The 27,667-nt window shown below is 44.1% G+C and overlaps 2 protein-coding genes across 12 annotated transcripts in view; one reads left to right on the forward strand and one right to left on the reverse strand.

Annotated features, from left to right (window-relative positions):
• Positions 1-26,536, forward strand: part of LOC139570779 (PH and SEC7 domain-containing protein 1-like) — a 66,592-nt gene extending 40,056 nt beyond the window's left edge. For 2 of the 3 annotated variants that reach the window (XM_071392931.1, XM_071392932.1), the window contains 12 exons: positions 2,333-2,524; positions 2,833-2,913; positions 3,017-3,129; positions 3,258-3,316; positions 3,536-3,625; positions 17,327-17,370; positions 20,669-20,847; positions 21,020-21,090; positions 21,187-21,344; positions 21,813-21,957; positions 22,298-22,441; positions 22,748-26,536. In XM_071392931.1, the coding sequence (XP_071249032.1) occupies positions 2,333-2,524; positions 2,833-2,913; positions 3,017-3,129; positions 3,258-3,316; positions 3,536-3,625; positions 17,327-17,370; positions 20,669-20,847; positions 21,020-21,090; positions 21,187-21,344; positions 21,813-21,957; positions 22,298-22,441; positions 22,748-22,942 (1,471 nt within the window). In that variant the 3' untranslated portion in view covers positions 22,943-26,536. Of the gene's footprint in view, positions 1-2,332; positions 2,525-2,832; positions 2,914-3,016; positions 3,130-3,257; positions 3,317-3,535; positions 3,626-15,522; positions 17,097-17,326; positions 17,371-20,668; positions 20,848-21,019; positions 21,091-21,186; positions 21,345-21,812; positions 21,958-22,297; positions 22,442-22,747 lie in introns of those variants that run through there. The other variant, XM_071392933.1, reaches the window with a different exon arrangement.
• The window catches only part of LOC139570780 (nuclear factor NF-kappa-B p100 subunit-like), a 28,075-nt gene continuing 26,944 nt past the window's right edge, over positions 26,537-27,667 (reverse strand). For all 9 annotated transcript variants that reach the window (XM_071392936.1, XM_071392935.1, XM_071392938.1 and 6 more), the window contains exons 23-24: positions 27,300-27,411; positions 26,537-27,116 (exon numbers count right to left, since the gene is read on the reverse strand). In XM_071392936.1, the coding sequence (XP_071249037.1) occupies positions 27,040-27,116; positions 27,300-27,411 (189 nt within the window). In that variant the 3' untranslated portion in view covers positions 26,537-27,039. The remainder of the gene's footprint in view (positions 27,117-27,299; positions 27,412-27,667) is intronic.

The following is a 27,667-nucleotide window of genomic DNA, read 5'->3' on the forward strand; positions in this document are numbered from 1 at the left end:
GCCGGTGGAATGAACCAAACACAGCACATGGATGGGGGCGTTCTATATCCTGAGATCGGTTGCAACCTTACTGTGGAGGTGTGAGGAGTCCTGTGTTTGAGGAGAAACTCTCTTGATTTAAAGCATGGTGGACCACTAACCAAATGACCATTCTGTTAGTTCGGGTGGGCAGATTACTTCAATTTATTTGGATGGGGAATCACCCACTGTAAATGCATGTATGTAACTCTACTATGTTGTTGTAGGAAGGACTTGCTGACAGTTCCATCCATGGTCTTAAAGTGGCTCTCTGATTATTTTCTCAAATGTCTGCAGAGACAGAAGTCTGACTTTAGTGAATTTGTGTTGTGGGTGTAGTTTGTAAATGAAAATGTTTAACCTTTTGAAACATCTCTCTTTTATAGAGAATTTCTTCTATTATGGAGATGTATCTTGTCCTTACATGACCCATATCATTGCACACAGATATTCCAGCAGTGAAGAGCTTATAGTAAAGCACTGTGCATTAACTTTATTCCAGAAATTCTCTGGCACATTTCCATTTCAGAAGTACAATAAATATCTTTTTTAGAGACAACCCAAAAAGCACCAACATTTTCACTTTTTGTCACTTTATTAATTAACGTCTACTGTTGGGAATAATACTTTCCGATGCATATTATGTTATGAGCTGTAGTAGCACATTCATGCACAAAAATATTTTTTGAGGTTGTTCATCCTGTTGAGAAATAGAGAGAGTCCTATGAGTTAGGGTCATGTTAAAATCCTAAATAGACACTTGATTCTCTGCTGCTATTAATAAGAGGCTGAAGGTGGAAGGGCTGGAAATAATTAAATTCAGGCTGCTTGTTATGAGTGTAAGAAATGCTTGCTGAGCAATGGAGCAAATCCACGGGTGCTTCCCTTAGAGACACTAGCTCTAAAACAGAGCACCAGCACCACATTACTAAGACAACAGCTCACTCAATCAAGCCTGGTGGTCTTGTAAGTATAAAAGCAGTGGATAATGTCTTTGTGTAGTGTGAGAAGAATCCAATACTTTACCTTGTATGCAGTACAAGCCAAGTTATTGTGGGAGCATCTCCTCGAAGAGTATGAGTTAGGCCGTTTGAGAAGGTTTGAATCCTAAGCAACCTGCCGACACGTTGTTTAACGTACAATAGACCAACATAGGTACTGTAGTACAGTGCCTTCAGAAAGTATTCATACCCCTTAACTTATTCCACGTTTTGTTGTTACAGCCTGAATTCAAAATGTATTATATATTTACCCGTCTACACACAATACCCCATAATGACAAAGTAAAAACATGTTTTTAGACATTTTTGCTAATTTATTGAAAATGAAATACAGAAATATCTCATCTACATAAGTATTCACACACATGTTAGAATCACCTTTGGCAGCGATCACAGCTGTGAGTCTTTTTGGGTAAGACTCTAATAGCTTTGCACACCTGGATTGTACAATATTTGCACATTATTCATTTAAAAAAATTTCAAGTGCTGTCAAGTTAGTTGTTGATCATTGCAAGACAGCCATTTTCAAGTCTTGCCATAGATTTTCAAGCCGATTTTTAAGTCAAAACTGTAACTAGGCCACTCAGGAACATTCAATTTCATTTTGGTAAGTAACTCCAGTGTATATTTGGCCTTGTAATTTAGGTTATTGTCCTGCAGAAAGGTGAATTTGTCTCCCAATGTCTGTTGGAAAGCAGGCTGAACCAGGTTTTCATCTAGGATTTTGCCTGTGCTTAGCTCTATTCCATTTCTTTTTATTATAAAAAACTCCCCAGTCCTTGCCGATGACAAGCATATCCATAACATGATGCAGCCACCAAACAATTCCACCTTGACATTATGGGGTGTTGTGTGTGTGTAGGCCAGTGACACAAAATCAAAATTTAATCAATTTTAAATTCTGGCTGTAACACAACATAATGTGGAAAAAGTCAAGGGGCGTGAATACTTTCTGAATGGAAAGTATGATGGAAAACCTTGGAAGAGCATGGGTAAAGTAGGCATTGTGGTGCTCATGTGAATTTCCATTATTTTTTGGCTTCAGACCAATGCCTACATCTCACTTAAAACAGTTTATTTTGTTTTTAATATAAATGTCACCTTCCAGTGACAACCATCTGCTTTACTATGTTTGACAACAGTATGATTTTACTGTTGCCTTGTTCTTGTTCTTCCTTATTCAGTTAGTGAAATGTAATACAGTTACATTTGAAACAGAACGTTTCTGGTTTAATAGTTTGTTACCCAGCTACCTGTTATAATAGTGCTATAACAGCATCATGTGAGTCATCTCTCCTCTTGTCGTCTGTCAGGGAGAAGCCAGGCCACTGGGCTCCAGACCCGTTCCCACAGCAGGACGTGGGCGAGCGCTTAGCCCTGGGCAGCACCGAGGCCCTGGCCAACGGCAACAAGGCTGACCTGCAGGCTGCTAAGCGCCTAGCCAAACGCCTCTTCAACCTGGACGGCTTCAGGAAGTCTGACGTGGCCAGGCACCTGAGCAAGAAGTGAGTATACTGGAGCAGTACCAGCTGGTCCCAATTCGAGCTATAACCCTCCCCTTGGTCCTTACCCTTCAATGTTTGCAGATCTATTAGGTGGAAGTGGAATCTTTACCATTACATTGCTTATAACTATCCAGACCCCTCAGATATGCTATCATTGAGGGGTTAGGGCCAAGATAAGGATAGGTAGTGATTTGGGACGGGTTGTACGTAGGCCAGGTACCTGTTCACTTCTCTCTGCCTTTGTCTTTTGTTTACCTTTCATGCACAGTAAGTGTGTGTGTGTGTGTGTGTGTTGTGTCTTTTTGCAGTAATGAATTCAGTCGGATGGTGGCAGAAGAATACCTCAGTTACTTCAACTTTTCAGGCCTTACTATTGACCAAGCGCTAAGGTAAGATATCTTTCAGTGGAAATGGTTAAAAATGTAGCACAATGACCTAGTCATCCCTCCCCAATGAATAGTGAACACTCACAATGCTGTATGACATCCGCAGAGCCTTCCTGAGGGAGTTTGCCCTCATGGGAGAGACACAGGAGAGAGAGCGAGTGCTGGCCCACTTCTCTAGGAGATATCTACAATGCAACCCCAATGCAACACCTTCTGAAGGTAAGACGGGGACAGGTGTGCCTTCCAAGGTGTCAACATAGCAGACACATTTACCAGCGGGAGCCAACTCTTTCATTGATACTGCACGAGAACTCACTGAAACATCTCTCTCTCTCTCCCTGCTCCAGACAGTGTCCACACACTGACCTGTGCCCTGATGCTGCTCAACACAGACCTGCATGGCCACGTGAGTACCTGTGGGGGAGCCAGGGGCTAGAGAGCCGTGGAGGGCTCATGTTGAAATGTGGGTAAAGAGCTTAAAGTTCTCTACTCAAAAAGAAAGACCATTAAAACAATTTGATATATATATATATACCCTATAACATATAACTACAGCGGTAGTTTTTTCCTAGAGGGGTCCTTAAGGAGACAGCGCAAGTGAAGGTGCCCCTTTCTCCCTCCTCAGAATATCGGCAAGAAAATGTCCGTCCTGCAGTTCATCGGCAACCTGGAAGGGCTAAACGACGGAAAGGATTTTCCCAAGGAACTGCTCAAGGTGTGTTGAATTAGTTAGAACATACTGTAGAAGCGCATATCGATGTGTCGAACCATGTGCATACAACCACATGCGTACAGTGGGACCCTTGTTTCAGCTGCATGACCTCTATTTGACCACATGATCTCTTGATATCCATGAGTCGGTTTCCGGGTTTTCCAGATAGTGTATTGTTGACATCAGAGTAACTTGCACCACTGATCAGATGATATTGAGAGAGGCATGTCCTAAAGGGTGTCAGAGAGATGTAACATTTCTCACCCTCAGCAGTGGAGGCTGCTGAGGGGAGGACGGTACATAGTAATGGTCGGAACAGAGCAAATGGAATGGACTCAAACACATGGAAACCATGTGTTTGATAACGTTCCACTGATTCTGCTACAGCCATTACCACGAGACCGTCCTCCCCAATTAAGGTGCCACCAACCTCCTGTGCAGCAGATAGTGTGTGTTCTTTTACAGGCATGATCCAGCATGATGTATTTCCTTCCTGTTGTAGTGGAAGGGGTTTCTGACTCTAGGGTCAGTTGACCATCTTCTGGTCTGTTGACCACCTCTGAGCTGTTGTGTGAACAGAGCCATATTGTATATATCAGAGAGAGAGAGAGAGCCAACATGTTCTACCTCCCACTCTCTCTCCTTCCTCTTGCCCTTCCACTCTCTGCCTCGCTCCTGTGAACAGCATCACCTCCTACTCCCTTGTTTTCATCTCTCCCTCCCTCCATGTCTCTGTGTTTATTACAGTCTCTCTCTCTCTCATTCTGTTACGTATCATGTCACCCCATGGCAGATCATTTTCCATCTGCCTGCTTGTATTCTTCGCTCGTCCTCCATTTTATTTATCAGGTTTGTCCCTCGTTCTCTCTCTCTCTCTCTCCATCGCTCCTCTGCTCTCCGTCTATGGCGTTCCTATCTCTGTTCCACCTACCTCTGTGGGAACTCAGCCCAGCTGCCTGCAGCCCACAGAGGTGGCCAAGCTATGTTCCTCCCCAGGCTCTCTCAGTTAACTATTCATATCACAGCTGAGTGCTCCATGAAATATTATGGAACGCTCCACAATCGCTTCTGTGTCACGATCTTTCACAACAGACCGACCAATTTCCTATATCCATCTCTTCATTCATCTTCATTCATCTCTTCATCCATCCATGTTTTTCATCATCCATCCATGTCTTTCATCATCCATCTCGCCCTCTGTAATGGTTTGCGCTGGTCTGTAAGGGGTATTAAAGCAGCACAGATAGATTGTCCAAGTCAACAGGCGGTGTCTATTGGTGCAGAGAGGAGGCTGCTACAGAACAGTAGTCAGTGGGGCAGGGCTCATATGGTAAATTACGGGTGAGAGGGAGGACAGGCCTCTAAGTAAATGGGAATTTGGCTGTCACATGGTGCCCCCTGCTGTGTTGAGCGTTTTGTCATGGTATTATCATACAAGGCGTTACAAATCACTCTGTCTTCCTTGCTTGCTGCTTCCACTGTTTTCTCTCTTTCTATGTTTCTCTCTCTCTCTTTCTTTCTCTCCATATTCTTCTCCATATCCTCTATATTTCATAACTTAGTTGTCAGTATTTTGTGTAAAGTATGAGTAATGTTGCTGTGTCTCTCTTGGGTGGTGATTATGCAGGGTATGTTAATGCAGACAGTGTGGTGTACATTTCCCCAAGAAATGATCTGAGCGTCAAGGGCGTAGTTCTCTGTTGCTGCGCTGCACAGCACAACTTGTTAAAGTGGAGAGGTTCACTTTGCTTCAGTTTTATTCCAAAAAGCAATTTTCAAAAATGTTGGTAAATTATTTTCATTTAAAGAACTTTTGAAAGAGATTGGTGTGTTTTTTTTTTCACTATCTAATCATGGCCTGGGGCTGTTCAGTGACACATGCATTTAAAAAGAAATTATGGTTACTTTTCAGAGAGACAAATAATCATGTTTTTTTGCAAAACGCTATATATCCGCCTCACTCTCAGAGAAATAAGTAGTACTGCTAGATTTTACACAGTCGAATGTCACAAATAACTGTTAAATTAAAAAAACAAAAAAAATGTACAAATGATACATTTGTGACATCGGTATAATTTAAAATGAATCATATTCAATACAGTAATGAGATCGGTTTGTAAAACAGTTACATTTGACATTTTATTTATTTAGCAGATTCTCTTATCCAGAGTGACTTACAGTTAGTGCATTGCTCTTTACAACTCAGAGAACAGTAATATTTTACACACACATAAAGGTACCCATAAGCAATCATTTCTACTGAAAAAAACACATGTGAAATATTGTCGTAGAAGGTACATTAACAGTGAGTGGATTGACATTTCACTTTGTAAATGTAGATCATAGTGGGTCTATCAATTGAATCTAATAATATGACCTGTGTCCTCTGACCCACTACTGGGAAATGGACCCGGAAAATCCACTTCAATGGGATGGATTAGATTGGATTGATTTAGATTTCCCTAAAAGACATGTGCCCAATCCCTAATCAACCCCTTCCCCTACCTCATATGCACTTATGTAGATCTGAAAAGATTGGATAGGTACAGTATAAGCGGTATGGAAATAACTCCACCTTACCCTCTAAGCTAGCTATCCAATCCTATCCAATCCTTTCAGATCAATACAAGGGCATAGGGGCGAGGAAACGGGGGTAAATTTGTGGCACAGCAAAAATAAGTGGTTTGTGTTTTTTTTACCCCCTTTTTCTCCCCAATTTCGGGATTCCGATCTTGTCTCGTCTCTGCAACTCCCCGACGGGCTCGGGAGAGGCGAAGGTCATGTCATGCGTCCTCCAAAACCTGACCCGCCAAACTGCGCTTCTTAACACCCGCTCACTTAACCCGGAAGCCAGCTGCAGCAATGTGTCGGAGGAAACACCGTTCAACTGACTACCGAAGTCAGCCTGCAGGCGCCCGGACCGTCACAAGGAGTCACTATAGCGTGATGAGCCAAGCAAACACCCCCCCCGCCCCTCCCCCCAGGCCAAACTCTCCCCTAACCAGGACAACACTGGGCAAATTGTGCGCTGCCTTATGGGACTCTCGACCGGTAATGACGCCGCAACACTGCGATGCAGTGCCTTAGACCGCTGCGCGACTCGGAAGGCCTGTGGCACAGCAATTTGACTCGACAAAAAACTGTTTTAAGGTAAGATGTAAAGCCCTGTCAACAGATGAACTCCTTTGTGGTTTATCCCCTGTCATTCTCTGTTAAGACAGCTGCTTCCTTTCATTTTGTGCTGGATGAAATAGGACCTCTGTATGCATGTCCCCTACCATCCCACAGGACCAACCCACACACACACAGAGACACACACACACACACCGAGCGAGACACACACACACACACAGAGAGACACACACAGAGACACACAGACACACACACACATACAGACACACGCAGAGACACACACACACACACGCAGAGACACACACACACACACACACATGCAGAGAGAGACACACACACAGAGACACACACACACACACAGAGACACACACACACACAAACAGAGACAGATTGCCGTGTGCGTTTTAAGAAATGGTGAACTGCTGCTCCTCTTCTCCCGGTGGAGAGGTGCCATGTGACAGTGTAGGGAGATGTGCCTGAAAGGAGGTCAGGTTTAAGTAAAGCTGCAGAACTCAGGGAAGCACTGAAGCTTATAAGGCATCTGGGATCTGGAACTATCTGACAAACGGACAGCGCGTGAGAGAGGGAGGAAGAGATAGGGAGTGAGTGACTGAGTGAGTGACTGAGTGACTGAGTGAGTGACTGAGTGAGTGACTGAGTGAGTGACTGAGCGACAGTGACTGAGCGACAGTGACTGAGCGACAGTGACTGAGTGGAAGTAATAGGGACAGACGGAGAGAGAGAAGGCCACTTGATGATTATGAGTATCATAAAATGATACATCTTATTTATGTTAGTCAAACTAAACCGCATCTTGAGTATGAACATTGTTTGTCTTCTACTCTGCACAGTACTAACGCTAGTACGGTACCACCACCCTGGAATTATTTTTAGCCATTAACAGATTGCGGGAGGCTCAGACAGAGGATTATTTTCCTCAGTGACCTGGAAATGTTAGATCTCAATTTGGAGTTTGACTCTTTTGGTGTATACAGTTGAAGTCGGAAGTTTACATACACTTAGGTTGGAGTCCTTAAAACTCGTTTTTCAACCACTCCACAAATTTCTTGTTAATTTGGCAAGTCGGTTAGAACATCTACTTTATGCATGACACAAGTAATTTTTCCAACAATTGTTAACAGACAGATTAGTTCACTTATAATTCACTGTATCACAATTCCAGTGAGTCAGAAGTTTACATACACTAAGTTGACTGTGCCTTTAAACAGCTTGGAAAATTCCAGAAAATGATGTTATGGGTTTCGAAGCTTCTGATAGGCTAATTGACATAATTTGAGTCAATTGGAGGTGTACCTGTGGATGTATTTCAAGGCCTACCTTCAAACTAAGTGCCTCTTTGCTTGACATCATGGGAAAATCAAAAGAAATCAGCCAAGACCTAATAATTGTAGACCTCTACAAGTCTGGTTCATCCTTGGGCGCAATTTCCAAACGCCTGAAGGTACCACGTTCATCTGTACAAACAATAGTGCGCAAGTATAAACACCATTGGACCACGCAGCCGTCATACTGCTCAGGAAGGAGACAATGTCTGTCTCCTAGAGATGAACGTACTTTGGTGCGAAAAGTGCAAATCAATCTCAGAACAACAGCAAAGGACCTCGTGAAGATGCTGGAGGAAACGGGTACAAAAGTATCTATAGCCACAGTAAAACTAGTCTTATATCGACATAACCTGAAAGGCCGCTCAGCAAGGAAGAAGCCACTGATTCCAAAACCACCATAAAAAAGCCAGACTACGGTTTGCAACTGCACATGGTGACAAAGATCGTACTTCTTGGAGAAATGTCCTCTGGTCTGATGAAACATAAATCGATCTGTTTGGCCATAATGACCATCGTTATATTTGGAGGAAAAAGGGGGAGACTTGCAAGCCGAAGAACAGCACCCCAACTGTGAAGGACGGGGGTGGCAGCATCATGTTGTGGGTGTGGGTACTTTGCTCCCGGAGGGACTGGTGCACTTCACAAAATAGATGGCATCATGAGGAAAGAAAATGATGTGGATATATTGAAGCAACAAAAAAAGACATCAGTCAGGAAGTTAAAGCTTAGTCGCAAATGGGTCTTCCAAATGGACAATTGACCCCAAGCATACTTCCAAAGTTGTGGCAAAATGGCTTAAGGACATCAAAGTCAAGGTATTGTAGTGGCCATCACAAAGTCCTGACCTCAATCCTATAGAAAGTTTGTGGGCAGAACTGAAAAAGCGTGTGCGAGCAAGGAGGCCTACAAACCTGACCCAGTTACACCAGCTCTGTCTGTCACGTTCCTGACCTATTTTTATGTTATTTTGATTATGTTTAGTTGGTCAGGGCGTGAGTTGGGGTGGGCAGTGTATGTTGTGTGTGTTTTGTTTAGTCTATGGGTGTTGTATTGTGTATGGGATAGATAATTGTGAGGTTGTCTAGTTATGTCTATGGCTGCCTGGATTGGGTCTCAATCAGAGACAGCTGTCATTCATTTGTCTCTGATTGGGAGCCATATTTAAGGTAGCCATAGGCAGTAGGCTTTTGTGGGTAGTTGTCTTGTTTAACGTTTGTTGCTTGTCTGTGCACTTGCGTTATTTAGCGTCACGATCATTTGTTGTTTTTTGTTTGTTTGTATAGTGTTTTCGTTTCATGTTCATCTTCGTTCATTTATTAAAAGAAGATGGCTTATTTTCCTCATGCTGCGTTTTGGTCCGTCTCTCCTCCACACGATCGTGACAGAACTACCCACCACAACAGGACCAAGCGGATTGAGGAAGGAGAAAAGGAACTAAAACAATGGAGAGAAGAGGAATGGAGTTGGGAGCAAATTTTCAATGGAGAAGGACCCTGGGCTAAGGTTGGTGTGAATCGCCGCTTGAGGGAGGAGAAGAAGGCAGCCACAGCCCAGGAGCGCTGGTATGAGGAGGCAGCACGTAAGAGAGGCTGGAAGCCCGAGAGGCTCACCCAAACATTTCTTGGGGGGGGGCTAAAGGGGAGTGTGGCGAAGCCGGGTTGGATACCTGAGCCAACTCCCCGGGCTTACCGTGGAGTAAGAGGGCGTCGTACTGGTCAGACACCGTGTTATGCGGTAAAGCGCACGGTGTCCCCAGTACGCGTGCTTAGCCCAGTGCGGGCTATTCCACCTTGCCGCACTGGGAGGGCTAGGTTGGGCATCGAGCCGGATGCCATGAAGCCGGCCCAACGTATCTGGCCTCCAGTACGTCTCCTCGGGCCGGTGTACATGGCACCAGCCTTACAGGTGGTGTCCCCGGTTCGCCTGCATAGCCCAGTGCGGGCTATTCCACCTCGCCGCACTGGCAGGGCTACGGGGACCATTCAACCTGGTAAGGTTGGGGAGGCTCGGTGCTCAAGAGCACGTGTCCTCCTTCACGGTCCGGTATATCCGGCGCCACCTTCCCACCCCAGTCCAGTACCACCAGTGCCTACACCACGCACCAGGCTTCCAGTGCATCTCCAGAGCCCTGTTCCTCTTCCACGCACTCTCCCTATGGTGCGTGTCTCCAGCCCAGTGCCTCCAGTTCCGGCACCACGCACCAAGCCTCCTGTGCGTCTCCAGAGCCCTGGACGCACTGTTCCTTCTCCCCGCACTCGCCCTGAGGTGCGTGTCCTTAGCCCGGTACCTCCAGTTCCGGTACCACGCACCAGGCCTATAGTGCGTCTCAGCCGGCCAGAGTCTGCCGTCTGCCCAGCGGCGCCTGAACTGCCCGTCTGCCCAGCGGCGCCTGAACTGCCCGTCTGCCCAGCGGCGCCTGAACTGCCCGTCTGCCCAGCGGCGTCTGAACTGCCCGTCTGCCCAGCGGCGCCTGAACTGCCCGTCTGCCCAGCGGCGCCTGAACTGCCCGTCTGCCCAGCGGCGCCTGAACTGCCCGTCTGCCCAGCGGCGCCTGAACTGCCCGTCTGCCATACGCCGTCTGAACTGTCCGTCTGCCATGAGCCTGCAAAGCCGCCCGTCTGCCATGAGCCTGCAAAGCCGCCCGTCTGCCATGAGCCTACAGAGCCGTCCGCCAGACAGGAGCCGCTAGAGCCGTCCGCCAGACAGGAGCCGCTAGAGCCTTCCGCCAGACCGGATCAGCCAGAGCCTTCCGCCAGACCGGATCAGCCAGAGCCTTCCGCCAGACCGGATCAGCCAGAGCCTTCCGCCAGACCGGATCAGCCAGAGCCTTCCGCCAAGAGCCTTCCGCCAGACCGGATCAGCCAGAGCCTTCCGCCAGACCGGATCAGCCAGAGCCTTCAGCCAGCCATGACCGTCCAGAGCCGTCAGCGAGCCATGACCGTCCAGAGCCGTCAGCGAGCCATGACCGTCCAGAGCCGTCAGCGAGCCATGACCGTCCAGAGCCGTCAGCGAGCCATGACCGTCCAGAGCCGTCAGCGAGCCATGACCGTCCAGAGCCGTCAGCGAGCCATGACCGTCCAGAGCCGTCAGCGAGCCAAGAGCGTCCAGAGCCAGCCAGCCAGGATCCGCCAGTCATTCTGGTGTTGCCCCTCATTCTGGTGTTGCCCCTCATTCTGGTGTTGCCCCTCATTCCGGTGTTGCCCCTCATTCCGGTGCTGCTCCTTATCCTGATGATGCCCCTTAATTTAGGTGGGGTTATTTGGAGGGTGGGCATTGTGAGGGGGATAAAGAAGCGGGGATTGATTATGGTGGGGTGGGGACCTCGCCCTCAGCCTGAGCCACCACCGTGGACAGATGCCCACCCAGACCCTCCCCTAGACTTTTGGTGGTGCGTTCGGAGTACGCACCTTGAGGGGGGGGTTATGTCACGTTCCTGACCTATTTTTATGTTATTTTGATTATGTTTAGTTGGTCAGGGCGTGAGTTGGGGTGGGCATTGTATGTTGTGTGTGTTTTGTTTAGTCTATGGGTGTTGTATTGTGTATGGGATAGATAATTGTGAGGTTGTCTAGTTATGTCTATGGCTGCCTGGATTGGGTCTCAATCAGAGACAGCTGTCATTCATTTGTCTCTGATTGGGAGCCATATTTAAGGTAGCCATAGGCAGTAGGCTTTTGTGGGTAGTTGTCTTGTTTAACGTTTGTTGCTTGTCTGTGCACTTGCGTTATTTAGCGTCACGATCATTTGTTGTTTTTTGTTTGTTTGTATAGTGTTTTCGTTTCATGTTCATCTTCGTTCATTTATTAAAAGAAGATGGCTTATTTTCCTCATGCTGCGTTTTGGTCCGTTTCTCCTCCACACGATCGTGACACTGTCAGGAGGAATGGGCCAAAATTCACCCAACTTTTTGTGGGAAGCTTGTGGAAGGCTACCTGAAACGTTTGACCAAAGTTATACAATTTAAAGGCAATGCTACCAAATACTAATTGAGTGTATGTAAACTTCAGACCCACTGGGAATGTAATGAAAGAAATAAAAGCTGAAAAAAATCATTCTCTCTACTATTCTGACATTTCACATTCTTAAAATAAACTGGTGATCCTAACTGACCTAAGACAGGGCATTTTTACAAGGATTAAATGTCAGGAATTGTGAAAAACAGAGTTTAAATGTATTTGGCTAAGGTGTATGTAAACTTCTGACTTCAACTGTATATATATTTGTTTAGCAATGGTATTACATTATGTTCTATACATTGCTCATCCCATAGGTGATTTATTTTCTGTCCTATTTTGTACAGCCTAACATCTCAGGCCACAACTTAGTAGAATTATCTGTAATGCAGACTATGAATTACTGTATTTTAAAGGCATCATTGTGTCATACGTCTACCTACAGTCAGTGGTGGAAAATGTAACAAACGTTCATACTTGAGTAAAAGTAAAGATAGCTTAATAGAAAATGACTCAAGTAAAAGTGAAGTCACCCAGTTAAATACTACTTGAGTAAAAGTCTAAGTATTTGGTTTTAAATATACTTAGGTATCGAAAGTAAATGTAATTGCAAAAATATACTTAAGTATCAAAAGTAAAAGTATAAATAATTTCAAATTGCTTAAACCGGACAGCACAAATGTTTTTTTTTACAGATCGCCCACTACAACACGCAGACTTAATTTACAAATTAAGCATTTGTGTTTAATGAGTCCGCCAGATCAGAGGCAGTAGGGATTCCCAGGGATGTGTAGTGAAGTAAAAGTTGTCAAAAATAAAACATAGTAAAAACTAGAGGTGGGACCAAGTCATTGTTTTACAAGTCACAAGTAAGTCTAAAGTCTTGGCACTCAAGTCCCAAGTCAAGTCCCAAATCAAGACAGGCAAGTCCGAGTCAAGTCTCAAGTCAAGACCGACAGGTATCAAGTCAAGTTTCAAGTCCTAAACAAGTCATTAATGTGCTCTTCACCAAATGTAATACCATTTCATATTTTTAACAAGAGTAAGTTAGCATATTACATTTACGCAAATCATGAATGCTTTTAAAAATATCTATATATTTATTACTTTCCAAAGAAATGTTAAATTTCCATGGAAATACATGGGTAGCCATGAGAAAGACACCCCCCCCAATAGTGATCGCTATGGAGCGCAATCAGGTGATGCAGGCTTGTACACAATCGTCCAACCTTAACACACACACACACTATCTCTCTGTGTGGTTACAGTAGGCTAACTTATGTCAATGGTTTTAGGAACAGCAGTAACATCAGGCAGGATTTAGGCTACCAACTGCCTAGCCAGTTGTAGCTCAATCTTGGGTGCAATGATCACGTTCCCGCACTAACTGACCGTGTGGAGGCTCATTGATTTAACGTTACGTTAACCTACATGCTACACTAGCAAAGATATAAATGATGTAGCTGTCGGCTATATTAGCCACGACTTACCGTTCTTTGTGCAGCTTCAAATATCGAACGAAGTTGGAAATTGTTGCGCCTCCGTCTGTAATTTTCTTCCCACATGTTTTGCAAGTTGCAATCCGTTTTTTGTTGATACAGTGCCGTCTTTATATCCGAAAATAATAATTTTGGGTATCATCTTTCCAAGGGCTCCATCTGAATTCACCCGCCGACATTCCTCTGCACTGCCACGCACAACTTTTTCTCAGCTGGCACAATTTGATTGGCTGCTGTCCAATTCAAACTGTAATCCGTTAAATGAAGAGTTGATGCGCTGCACACTAATTTTAATAGCATCATTTTTAATATTTGGGCTTGGGGAGGGTATCAAGTCAGGTCGAGTCAAAAGGCTCAAGTCCAAGTTAAGTCACGAGTTATTGGTGTTCAAGTCAAAGTCGAGTTGCAAGTCATATTTGTGACTCAAGTCCAAGTCATGTAACTCGAGTCCATATCTCTGGTAAAAACCTACTTGTAGTAGGTAGTATTTTTGTAGTATTGTAGTATTTTTACTGAAGTACTTTATACCACTGCCTACATTGCCAAGTGAAAGTCTACACACCTGTTGCACTGTCTTCAAATTTGATCTAAAAAGGGATTACATTGGATCATGCTGTGGAAATGTTTTACAGCGGTAGGGACTGGAGGACTAGTCAGGATCGAGGAAAAAATGAACGGAGAAAAGATACAGAGAGATCCTTGATGAAAACCTGCTCCAGAGAGCTCAGGACCCTTAGCACACAGCCAATACAATGCAGGAGTGGCTTCGGGACAAGTCTCTGAATTTCATTGAGTGGCCCAGCCAGAGGCTGGACTTGAACCCGATCAAACATCTCTGGAGAGACCTGAAAATAGCTGTGAGGCGACGCTCCCCATCCAACCTGACAGAGCTTGAGGATCTGCAGAGAAGAATGGGAGAAACTCCCCAAATACATCTGTGCCAAGCTTGTAGCGTCATACTCGAGGCTATAATCTCTACCAAAGATGCTTCAACAAAGTACTGAGTAAAGGGTCTGAATACTTATGTAAATGTGATATTTAGGTATTTTTTGATATACATTTTCTAAGATTACTAAAAGCCTGTTTTTGCTTTGTCATTATGGGGTATTGTGTGTCAATTTGAGGAAAATAACAATTGAATCATGTTAGAATAAGGCTGCAATGTAATAAAATGTGGAAAAAGTCAAGGGGGTCTGAATACTTTTCGAATGCACTGTATCTATTGATTTTGTCAAAATTGCTCAAGCTCATTAAATTTGGCTAGGAAATCCTTAATGAACAGCAATAGTCAAACCTTGTCTCTGATTTTCAAGCAGACTGGACCGTTCAGGATCACTCAACAAACCCTCTTGGAAGCCATTTTGGTGTGTCTTTGGCATTAAAATGTGTGTAGTACCCATAACATGATGCTTCCACTACAATACTTGAAAATACAGAGGATTAATAACATTACAATCACTCCACATTACTGGCCTGTATAACAAAGTGAAAAGATGGAGAAAAAAAACTCAGAATCATATATTCTGTTTGCAGTCAAGACAACACGGCAAATAAATACATAAAAAACTTCAGGTTTGGGTCAAATCCAATACAACACAGAGTGAAACTCTCTGTATTTTCAAGTATTGTGGTGGCAGCATCATGTTATGTGTATGCTTGTCACCGTCGGGGAATGTGGAGTAGTTTGTGTAAATCGGCAGTAAAAATTATTCCGTTTTTGTAAGGGGTCTGTAGACTTTCACTAGGCACTGTAGACTGAGCATTCCTTTCTATTACACTGTTAGACTGGTGGAAATGGAGTGTGAGAAAGTCTGCATTTTAAGAAAACGGTGATATGTAGGCAAATGATTGACACTTCAAGGAGGGAGGGATCTGAACAGAAACATGGACTGGGATTTGTTGCTCAGCTGGAGAGAAATGCGCATAGAGAGAGAGAGACTGGGGGGGGGGGTGAGCAAGAAAAGAGAGGAGAGAGAGAGAGTGAGTGAGGAGAGAGGGAGCTCTCGGTCCTAATCATCAGCTTTCTTTTGTCACTGCGATTCTGTCTGCTTTTTCATCTGCAGCACACAGGAAAATAGAACAACATTGAAAAGAGTGAGATAAACGAAGGAAAAAGGAGTGCGAAGTGCAGAAGATATTTTCTGTCCCGGCTCGCATATAGAGGGATTTTCTGAGGGAAATAAGAGACTGACACATACGGAGGCGAAATAAGTGGATGTGTGGGAAACCATTTACAAGTTTGAAGACAAAACTGTGAAGAGGAGAGGATCCAGGAACGGAGAGGACAAAAAGAGCAGGAGAGAGAGGGGACCTGTTCAGTCCCTCATCCTCATGCCACCAAACTGTCATTATTAGACAGCAACAGGATAGTCCTAGCTCCACTTGCCTGTCCACCTGCCTCTCTCCCACATCTGTATTCTGCAACCTTGGACACAACAGCTGTTATGTCAAGCCTTGGATACATGTTGTTGGGTCCCAGAGGACGTGACAAGGCGTCAGTTTGAGGGTTCTCCTCGACAGCGGTGCCTGTGAGTGAGTGGGTGGAATTGTCTCCCTCCGCCTGCACTCCTCTGTGTTGGGAGTGTGTGTGTGTGTGTGCGCACTGACCGATGTGTATGTGAACTCAATTGCTTGTTTCTGGTTGTTACAATCGTCTTAGTCATCCTTCAGCCTCTAACTGGGTTGTTGTTCACCTGTGAGTGTGTAAGTGCGTAGGGGTGTGTGTGTGTGACTCTCTTGGGTATCATTGGAACTGTATGTATGGTGGAACTGTATGTATGGTGGAACTGGATGTATGCACCAGCTCTTGCGTAACATGTTGTCAACTGCATGACATCCTTCCAGAAAGACTTCCACCTTCATGGACTTGACACGGAATGGTGCTAAAGGATTTGCAGTTGCACACCACTGTTTCGCCATACATGCATAATGAATGCATAAGGATCCATTATGCAGGAACTGGAGTCCCCTCGGAGGGCTTGAAGCCCATGTTAACCTCCTCAGTAGTTTCCTCAAAAGAACAGTGAAGCGCTGTTAGTAAGACATACAGACCCCTGTTGTCAGCCACCAGTGACAGTGACTGTCTGCCTCTCTGTCTGTCTGAAGAGTGACCTCTCTATTTACAGCCACTTCTTTGTGTCGTATTCTCTCTCTCTCCCTCTCTCTCTCTCCTATCTTCAACTGAATCCTGTACGTTTTGGTGTTACGCTTTGAAAGAGGCCATATACAGAATCCGTAGACCCTTCGACCAATCTCGCTTTATCCCTCCCTCCACAAACTCTTACCCTCTGGACCCTGCTTTCATTGGTCCATCGTCATGATTGGTGTAAACAGCATCCATTCAGATGGGCGAAATCGCTCCCGCTCTCTTTGCTCTGTGCGTGTTCGGCGGGACTTCAGGGTGATGGATCCCTTCCGCTACCCCCGCGCCCCCCGCTCTCGTTCCCTCAAACCCTTGTCCTTCCCTGACCTGCTGGGAAGGTCCCAGGATGGACAGAACCACCCACAGGCCCGCAAGAAGAAGGCACAGCTTGGAAAATGCAGGGTAAATTTATGTGGTTTAATTTGGTCGAAGCAGCAGACTTGTGTTGCGATCAGTGTGACTAATAAGATCAATGTGAACTGGTTTATTCAGGAGCTCTATTGATTGTTGTCAGACATGATACCAGGATGACCAAAAATCCCACCACACTCATTACACATTCAGCGAGCACATGCACGCACACACGTTTTCATATGTGTGACGTCTGTTTTGTCTGGTCTTTTTTTTTCTAGGCCTTGTACAACTCTATCAGAAACGAGAAGCTCCAGTGGACCATGTAAGTGTACTTTGCAAAAAAAAATTAAAAATTTGTTTCAACTAATTATTATTAAGTAACAGGTTCCACAGCCTTTTTTGTTTGTTTACTCAACATTACGGTCAAAGTGTTACCTGAAAGGGAAAAAATACAAATAAAGTGGGGCACAAAAATTCAGTCAACCTAAAATGTATGTTTGTTCAAATTGTCTCATATGTTCATTGAACTAGAAATTATTATTTGGGCATTTTACATAAAAAAGTCTGTGGAAGTAGTATGTTATTAAACATGTCCTCACCTGGGATTTGAACTCCTAACCTCTTGGTTCATGGCATTCCAATTTTCCTGCTACAACACCATGTCTGTGTCAATGACTGATTTGACCCGTATTGCTACATTTGGCACTTCAAAGTAAATCTCAGCTTTGTTAAAAGTACACTCGAGGAGAAAAACCATTTTATTTATTATAGTGGTTAAGGAGTGACATTTTAAACAGAGTAATATGCCCCACCAACATTAAACAACCATACAGAAAAACAAAAAATTGTTGAAATAAATCATTCAAATAAATGATAAGAGAATAGTCAGATTAACTGACATTTAACACAGACAAGGTGGCGTAGCAGGAAGATCAGAATGCCATGAACCACGAGGTTGTGAATTCAAATCCCAGGTGAGGACATGTTGAATAATAATTACTGTATAAAAGAACATGCACAAAAATGATCATGTGTGTCAAATATGTAGGTTGAAAACATTGTATGTTAAAAGCATACAATGTTCCACAGCCTTTTTTTAAGTAAGATTCCCAAATAATAACTTCTAGTTAAATGAATGTGACAAGTTGAGCAAACACATCATTTTAAGTTAACAGAATTTTTGGGCCAAGTATGTTTTTGTTTTGTTCAGGTAACACTTGAACTGAAAAGTTGAGTAAACAAACAAAAAAAGTCTGTGGAACCAGTTACTTAATAATAAGTAGTTGAAACAACTAGGTTTTAAAAAATGTTTTTACAGTGTACGAATCATGTTTATGTTGGGCATATGTTAGACTTTATTTGCTTGCACTTGCCTTATTTAATCCAAACTGCTGTTCAGGTTTCCTGAATAATGATTAATCTCAGGTTTGGATACATTTTCATAACGTTACAAAATCAGCATATCAGAAAATGGAATTAGATATAAATCTACTTGTAATCAGTCTACAAGCAATATCCCCCTTACAGAATCAACTACCAACTGTGCCCCTGTAGCATTTGCCAGACTGTGTGTGTGCCAATGGTTGCTATTCTGGACCTAGCCTTTGTGATGCCCTGAGACCCTATTTAAGACTTAAGCTCTCCAGACTTCGTTGCCATGGATACAGGTCCCGACTTGCCTTTCTCTGTAATTACAGGTCGACGTCTCACTCCAATTCTTAAGCAGGCACGTCCGCCCGCTTTTTGGGGGTTCAGTCAGCCTCTGAAAGAGAGCAGTGGGAAAATCATCTTCTCTCACGTTCCTTTTCACTCTGCACCGCTGCTTTAATCTTTCCCGGTCCCAACATCCCAAGGCTCGTCATGTGCCTTGCTCTCTATTCTCTCCTCTATCCTAGTTTTTCTGCCTGTCTGTCTGTCTCTGTCTGTCTCCTGTCTGTCTCTGTCTGTCTCTGTCTGTCTCTGTCTGTCTCTGTCTGTCTGTGTCTGTGTCTGTGTCTCCCTCTCCCTCCCTCCACCACTTGCTCTTGTGGATTCAGAGAGGTCAGCAGTTACTTAGCAACAGATCAGAGCTTTTGTGTATGGTATGTGCTGAGTGCTGACTGGCCTATTTTACTCTTCAGAATGAATCTAGCAGTGGCTACACAAGTGGTTTGTCGCTTAGTTTATGCGTCGTCTTTTTAAAGATAAATTGATAACATCCTGTAACACTTTACATTGTACCTGCAGGTATAATGCTATAACATGTTATAGGCATTCATAAGCCTTTTTATGTCTTACAGTAAGGCTTATTGTATCATCTCTATACATTCATATTTCTACTGACTGACTCATAATGACTGGTATTTAGTCAGAAACATTATGAGATGATTCTATGACATTATTAGTGGGTCATGCGTGCTTATGACAGGTCTTGCAATGCAGGATATTTGAATCATAATGCATTCCACCAGCCGGCTTCAAGTGTTCCCTATGGCTTTGAGGAGATATTGTAAGAGATATGATAAACGAAAGATTGATTGAGAGAGATGGAGAGTTCTTTTAAGACACAGATCCTGGGGAGGGTCACACCAGAAGGACGAGCAGACTCTCTCTCTCTCTGTGTGTGTGTGTGTGTGTGTGTGTGTGTGTGTGTGTGTGTGTGTGTGTGTGTGTGTGTGTGTGTGTGTGTGTGTGTGTGTGTGTGTGTGTGTGTGTGTGTGTGTGTGTGTGTGTGTGTGTGTGTGTCCACAGGTATGTTACTTCTGTGACAGTGGATGATTGAATCTTACAGATCCAGAGTGTGTGTGTGTGCCTCTATTTATATATCTGAGTGTGTCTAGCAGAGACAGAGGAGGTGGACAGTACAGTGTGACACAGCAGCACACCCCCTCTGACAAACAGCAATTTAAAGCTCATACATTAATGAATGTTTATGCGAGCAGCTGCAAGGCTTCACTGGTGTACCGATCTGTATTCAGTCAGTGTCTTCAGTGGGTGAGAGACACCATCATCCCCAAATGTCAGTACCGTCGGATTCTCTCTTATAGCATCACGGAACACTCGGACTCCTCAGTTCACGGGAAAATGGCATCTTTAAAACTGCCACAGTCAGTCAAAGAGACACCAGGACCTGTTACCTAACAGCCAGTGAGTCTCTCACCACTCATACCGATGTGGATCGTTGCTCTTACAGCAAAAAACATTTCTCTGTAAGAGATGAATTCTAGATATCTGAATGATAATTGACTGTATGATAGTCATTATGTTCATGCTTGTCAAAGTGAGTTCTATCAGTTGTCAGTGTCAGGGCTTATGGCTGGGTTTCAGTTTGTTTGCCTTGCAGGAGAACTTGGCAAACATTTCTCTGATTGGCCAGTAAGATGCACGTAAGCTGCTCAGCTGGAGCATTATGGGATGTTACCTCTCAGCGTGGGTGACACAGCCAGTGACCCTGAAATCCAGAGGCTCTCACCGAGTGCATTAAGACATATGGCCATTTTCCCCTCCAAGCTATGAGGACTGATCATTCATACGCCCTGGATCTGAACTGGAGGAGATGATTGAAAAGAGTTCGAGACTAGCGTGTTTTGTTGACGACGAGGGGAATTACAACTTGTATTTGAATTGTATCTTGTCCACAGCGATGAGGAGGAGTTGCGCAAGTCCTTCTCCGAGTTGGCCGATTTGCGCACTGACTCCGCTTCCCACACCATGAAGCGAATCGGCAGTGGTCTAGGCGTGGCCCAGAATCCTGACGCCCTGATCTATAAGAACGGCTTCCTGGTACGGAAGGTCCACGCAGACTCTGACGGCAAGAAAAGTAGGTTCCCTCTACCCTCGCCTGTCACCTGTCAACCATATCTGTTTTATCGCACGGTTGATAAATTCGACCATGTCTGTCTAAACATTGCTGTATTCTCACTAATTTCGATTCAAAATCACATTTGGGATATTGAGTGGATATTTACTTTCTTTCAATGGTTGTTTTTCAGCGCCCAGAGGTAAGAGAGGATGGAAGACGTTTTATGTCATGCTGAAGGGACTGGTCCTCTACCTGCAGAAGGTACACCAAACCACACCCCTCTCGGCATCCTAACAGTATATCCCACTCGGTGATTGGACGTGTGTGATAACATTCTGCTCTCTGATTGGTCTGTAGGGAGAGTACCGTCCAGAAAAGCAGCTGTCTGAAGAGGATCTGAAGAACGCTGTGTCCATCCACCACTCTCTGGCCATGAGGGCAGCAGACTACAGCAAGAGGCCCAACGTCTTCTACCTGCGCACTGCAGACTGGAGAGTGTTCCTCTTCCAAGCACCGTGAGTCTCCTCATCCTCATCTCCACCCATTTCTTATCTCCACCAAGTCCACCTCTAATTCCATACAATTAAGAATGTATTTATCTGACCCAATTTTGTGCTCTGTATTGGTACATGGCTATTTCTGCCTTCTACAAGGCTTTACTGACTAAGGCTGTACTACATTCCCCCGAAACAGTAGTGATTGAGAGCAGAGTGGGCAGTGCCCCTGTCATAGAACCCCAGGCTCAGATTATCATTATGTTTTCGTGTCCCTGGAGGACACAGTTGTCTGGTATGTCCTAGATACACACTTTCTTTCAGGGTTGGGATCAATTCTATTTCAATTCAGGAAGTGGAATTTAAAAAAATCCTAATTGAAGATAACTGTCCCTCTTATTCAATTGATATCTTTTTTTTGTTTACTCGGGCTGAGAATTGTGCCCTTAGTCAGTATCCAGATTTCAACTCTCTTGTCCTCCATCTCAGTAATGCAGAGCAGATGCAGTCGTGGATCACGCGTATCAACGCGGTGTCAGCCATGTTCTCAGCGCCACCCTTCCCTGCAGCCATCGGCTCTCAGAAGAAATTCAGCCGTCCGCTGCTGCCGGGCTCCAACACCAAGCTGTCTCAGGTACACAGAGGCCTCCACTCACACCATGACCCTCTCTCTCTCTTTCTCTCTCTCTGCTTCCACATACTAGCTCCCAGTCCAAACCTATTTCCTCCATCCAGTATCTGTTCTGTAGTTAGATCAACCCCCACATTTTTTTTTAACTTGTGTACTTAAGGCAATCATTAAATACACACTCCTGTATACCTCTTTTTGTGTTAAAAACAGAGAAGAACTGCTATTTACAACCATAAAATTACTAAAATGCGTAAGTAAGCATCCATGCTGAGCAGAATTCTGTACAAGTTAACCTGACTTTGGTGTAGCCTTATGTTAATGATCCTCCTTTGTCACGTGACAGGAAGAGCAGGTGAAATCCCATGAGACACGTTTCCGGGCCATCTCCTCTGAGCTGAATGAGTTAACCGCTGTAATTCCAGACAAAAAGGCCAAAGTTCGTGATCTGGAAGAGCACAAGCAACGTGAGGAGTACCTGGAGTTTGAGGTGAGTGATTATTGTTGTTGTCTGGTTTAATATGGTTATAGGGATTGATAGTTGCAGCCAGAGCCGTAGTCTAGCCGAGTTTGGTAGACTGCGTTTGTTTTGATATTCAGAATTGAATGGCTGCCAAATTGGCTACCAAATGTTTTAAGACAATTCCCTTCCAGGTCAGCCAGAATGGAAATAAAAATGATTTAGATTGGTGCCAGAGTCCAGGACCGATTGCCAAGCTCTATTGCCAAACTGGCTCTGATATCAGCTATGGAGAATCCTGTTTGACATCAAGTACTCTTTCTCTCTCTGATCCAGAAAACTCGCTACGGTACGTACGCCATGCTACTGAGGGCTAAGATCCGGAGTGGGGAAGAGGACCTGTCTCTGTTCGAGTCGCGTCTCTTTGACGACGGGGGTCTCCAGAGGGCCCACTCCAGCCCCACTCTGCGGGAGGAACACAGCAGCAGCAGCCAGGCCAGCAGTGCCAAGAGGGGGGGGCAGCAGCAGTAGTTCCAGCACCAGGGGGAGCAGCAAGACGAAGCGCTCTGAGCCCCAGAGAAACAGCTACAGGAAAGGCTGTCAAACAGTGAGAGGGACCCTGGAGGGTGTTGCGGTGGACACGATGGTTTAAACAATTGGAATATCTGTGTTGGATCAATAGACAGGGACCACTGGTGTGACTGGAAAATGAGATGGAGGAGGAAGATGATGGGGGATAGACCTGTTGCATGCTTCTATCCCGAGAAACCACAGGCACTGGATGCTCCAGAGCACTCAGTCCTTAATTTTACTATACACATGACTAACTTCTGTGTGGTCCTAAATTCTGGGTCATATCCACATTTATTTTATTTGAACGTGCTTTTTGAACCAATTGTTGTTGACAGAGATCTAAAGATGACATGGACTTATGCCATTAGATCTGATTTATGTTGAGTCGTAGGTTATTTTCCTCCCACGAGAGTTCACTATCTCCATAAATTACATCTATGTGATTACTGCACACAGCCCACCTCCTCCACGTGTAAAGTGAGTTGCCGTGCCGACCAGCTAGGATGGACAGAGACGTGGCTGCATCGGCTCATCTGACTGTTACCATGGAGACGAAACGGAGCCCGGGATCATTCCGTCCGACCAGAGTGCCAGAAACTCAACCCAACCACAATGCATTTGGAGGAAACTGGACGAACGCTGGGCTCTTCACGAGAGACATGATCAATTGGAAAGAATACAGCAGGTTACTGGACATAATTTATGATGCTGCATGCACATACAACAACAAAAAAATCTAAAGTCTTTGCTATGATTTTGTTACTCTAAGGACTTTTATTGTGGCAAACTGAACTGGCCCAGAGCCAGGCCCTTCTACTGTGAAGATCTGCTGGATCTCATTATTATTTCTAAGGACATTTACACACATCAGCTATGGCACCGCCACTAATCCTTGAGTGTTTTGTCATACTAATGGGTTGATGAAGTAGGTTGATCACATAAGGCTGGCTGTCTATCAGTTTCATGAACTTAAAGAGTAGGAGGACTGCATGCATACGAGGAGATGGAAGACTCACTCAAGAGGACATGCTTCGCTATGGTATCAAAAGACGATTCCCCCCCCTTTTTTTTCTTACGTGATTCACATGGTGTTTTTCATTTGTATAACTGTAAAAAAAAGGAAACGTGACAGAAGGCTTAGTTTACAGTACATCTCAGCTGTAGGTTAAATGTCTCCACAGGAACAACTCATCAGATAATTGATGATGAATTGATTTAAATTCAGTATCGTGAATTGTAATGGGAAAGAAAATAAGGCACTGCCTGCCACACCCAATCTAGTATACACTGAGTGGACAAAACATTAGGAACACCTTCCTAATATTGAGTTGCACCGGCTTTTGCCCTCAGAACAGCCTCAATTCGTCGGGGCATGGACTCCACAAGCAAGGTGTCGAAAGCATTCCACAGGGATGCTGGCCCATGATGACCCCAATGCTTCCCACAGTTGTCAAGTTGGCTTGATGTTCACGGTTGAGTGTTAAAAACCCAGCAGCTTTGCAGTTCTTGACACAAACCGGTGCACCTGTCACATACTACCATACCCCGTTCAAAGGAATTTCAATATTTTCTCTTGCCCATTCACCCTCTGAATAGCACACATACACAATCCATGTCTCAATTGTCCCCAGGCTTAAAAATCTTTTAACCTGTCTCCACCCCTTCATCTACACTGATTGAAGTGTATTTAACAAGTGACATCAATAAGGGATCATAGCTTTCACCTGGTCAGTCTGTCATGGAAAGAGGTGTTCCTAATGTTTTGTACACTCGGTGTATACGCATAAAATAATGTAACTATTATTGTGTAAATACAGTGAGCTCAAAGTATTGGGACAGTGAATTTCTTGGCTCTGTACTCAAGCACTATGGATTTGACATGATACAATGACTATGAGGTTAAAGTGCTGACTGTCAGCTTTAATTTGAGGGTAATTTCAACCATTTCGGGTGAACCGTTTAGAAATTACAGCACTTTAAAAAACATTTTTTTACATAGTCCTCCCCATTGTAGGGGACCAAAAGTTTAGGGACGTTCTAGTCTTTCAAAGTAGTAGTTATCTGGGTGTCAAAGTTAAGTATTTGGTCCCATATTCATAGCACACAATGACGGCATCAAACACAAATACAGTATCATACCCCCAAGACATGCTAACCTCAAACCATTACAATAACAGGGGAGGTTAGCATGTCTTGGTGATATATGTGTGTCAAACTTTCTCACTCATTATTCACGATTCATTCAGGATTTTCCGTAATTATGGTAGCATCCACGTAAGTGTTTAGAAAGATTATATTCTTATTTACAATAAGTGACTCAAATTACACCTCATTTACCATTCATTTCTTTTGGGCACAATCTTTAATACACAAGTGAATTTGTCCCAATACTTTTGGACTATGTACAAAAAGTGCTGTAATTTCTAAATGGTTCACCCGATATGGATGAAAATACCCTCAAATTAAAGCGGACTGACTGCACTTTAACCTCAGTCATTGTATCATTTCACATCCAAAGTGCTTGAGTCGAACCGAAACAACAAATTCTCACTGTCCCAATACTTTGAGCTCACTGTGTATATAGAATGTCATGCCGAGGCATAGCCATTTTCTTCTCAGGCTGGCAGTGTGGTCTGTGAACCAGGGCAGTGATGTCACCAGAGCCTGCTGTTCCAACGGGAAACAATGGCCACAGGGTTGTTCTGTATGAGTAACAGGAGTGCGTGATAGTTATCTGGGTGTCATAGACCCACAGTGATCACCGCTTCCCCCCCCAATGTTAAAATTTGACCACGGTGATGTGAAACATGATTCCGTGCGTGAGGACCCCCACTGCAATCAGAATGAGATGATTATGTTGTTGAGTTAGGCATCCGCACATACGGCTGTTTGAATAAAACCACAAAATGGCAGAAATGTGTTAGTGTAACTGATGAGTGCCCTTGCCTCAAACCTGAAGAACATACGTTTGCCTCAAACTATTATCTAGGCTTTAGCTCAGCGGGCTAACAGTCTTGTTGCTCAGAGGACACGGTTCAAACTCAGTTGGTCACATTTAGCAATGTTGGCTGTCTGTGTAATTCTACAGGGACCATGACAGGGTAAGGCATGATATGTGCAGAATATCACAATCACTTTTGGGTGTGTCTCTTTCCCCCAGTGTAAATATGTGAGGTGGTATGGTGAGAGACCATGGATAGACAGAATTACAAGCCAGAGTGGGGCTTCTGTGATATAAAAACAGGGGTTGTGTGTCACATCTTTTTACACTTTGGCTTAGATATTCTACTTCAACAGTAGTCCCTATTTCTTTTCTGCTTATCAGTCAACTTGGTCTTGAGTATTTGTCATTGTCAACAAAAGATATATAGTATACTGCTTCATGTAGAGGTTTTTACTGGACCCCATAGACGCTGCATCTGAATGCAACTTATTTAATTTCCCATTAGCTGTACATATTGTCAATAACACATTAAGATTTTGCTCTCTGTGAAATATACTAAATGGTTTGTATGTTTGGGGCAGAGGACAAAAATAAACATTTTGAAAAGATCCGTTTGTCAGAAAAAATTTAATTTAATTCAACAGACAAGTTTTCAAAACGTTACATAGCAAACCTTCCACATTTGAAATAAGGCTGTATAATTATATGTGGTTGAATGTTAAACCAAATGAATACACAGTATTAGTAAGATATTGTCAGCCAATAAATATGTGTTTAAATTGATAATTCATACTGGGACTTTTTGGAAGGCACAAATGGACCATAAAAAAAAAATTGCCTTTCAGTCACTTACCATCAGAAATAACGGAACAAGATATGACGCCACATAAAATTGTACATTGAGATTTTCTTCCCTTCAGCTCTTCAGGAAAATTCAAACTGGTTGACTGTCAGTCATGGCAGAGAGAATTCTGCATTCATCAGTAGAGGCTTGGGTATGACATCAGATTCACAATGTGCGTGCTGAACAGAGTTAGTCATATCTCCATGATGAAACGTTGGGGTGAAACCTCCCTCACACAAGGGTCTTACCCCTCACCCTTCCTGCTGCTCACTGGTTGGCCAAGGCTGGCTCCTCCATCTCCTCCTCCATTGGCTGACTAGCAAAGCCACTGTCCACCGTCTGATCTGATTAGCAGAGATAATGGTTATTTGGTCTTATTTTTATAAGGCATAAACAGTCAATTAGAATACAATTATGTTTTTGGAAAGGAACTACATACAGTATGTATTTGCAATGTCAAGTGTATGGTAGAGAGATAATGTTTATGACTATATTAGTGGTTCAGCAATGTAGGATGAGTTCAGTACCTGTGTTTTGTTTGTCCTCTCTCAGCTCAGCCTGTCTCAGTAGTCTCACTCCTTCAGTCAGACCCAGAGACTGTAGAGCTTCCACCAGCCCTTCCACTGGACCGCCACCCAACTACACACACAGAGAGATACTGTCAGCTCGCCCACTTGGGCACTATTAGTCAAATACTCATCAAGCACAGTCTTGCCATTCTAAAACAGCATACTCGGGGCTCGATTCAATCCATATCACTGAAGTTCAGCGCTACAGCGAGATTTAAACGTAAATGCAGTGTTCCAACGTTCGGAAACTGCATTCGCGGTAAACGCCGTGCATGTCGGCTCAATCAGAAATGACCTGTCAAGTGCGCTACAGTGCTGAACTTCGG

Source organism: Salvelinus alpinus, chromosome 3 (genome assembly GCF_045679555.1).
Source record: "Salvelinus alpinus chromosome 3, SLU_Salpinus.1, whole genome shotgun sequence".
Classification (NCBI taxonomy): Eukaryota; Metazoa; Chordata; class Actinopteri; order Salmoniformes; family Salmonidae; genus Salvelinus; species Salvelinus alpinus.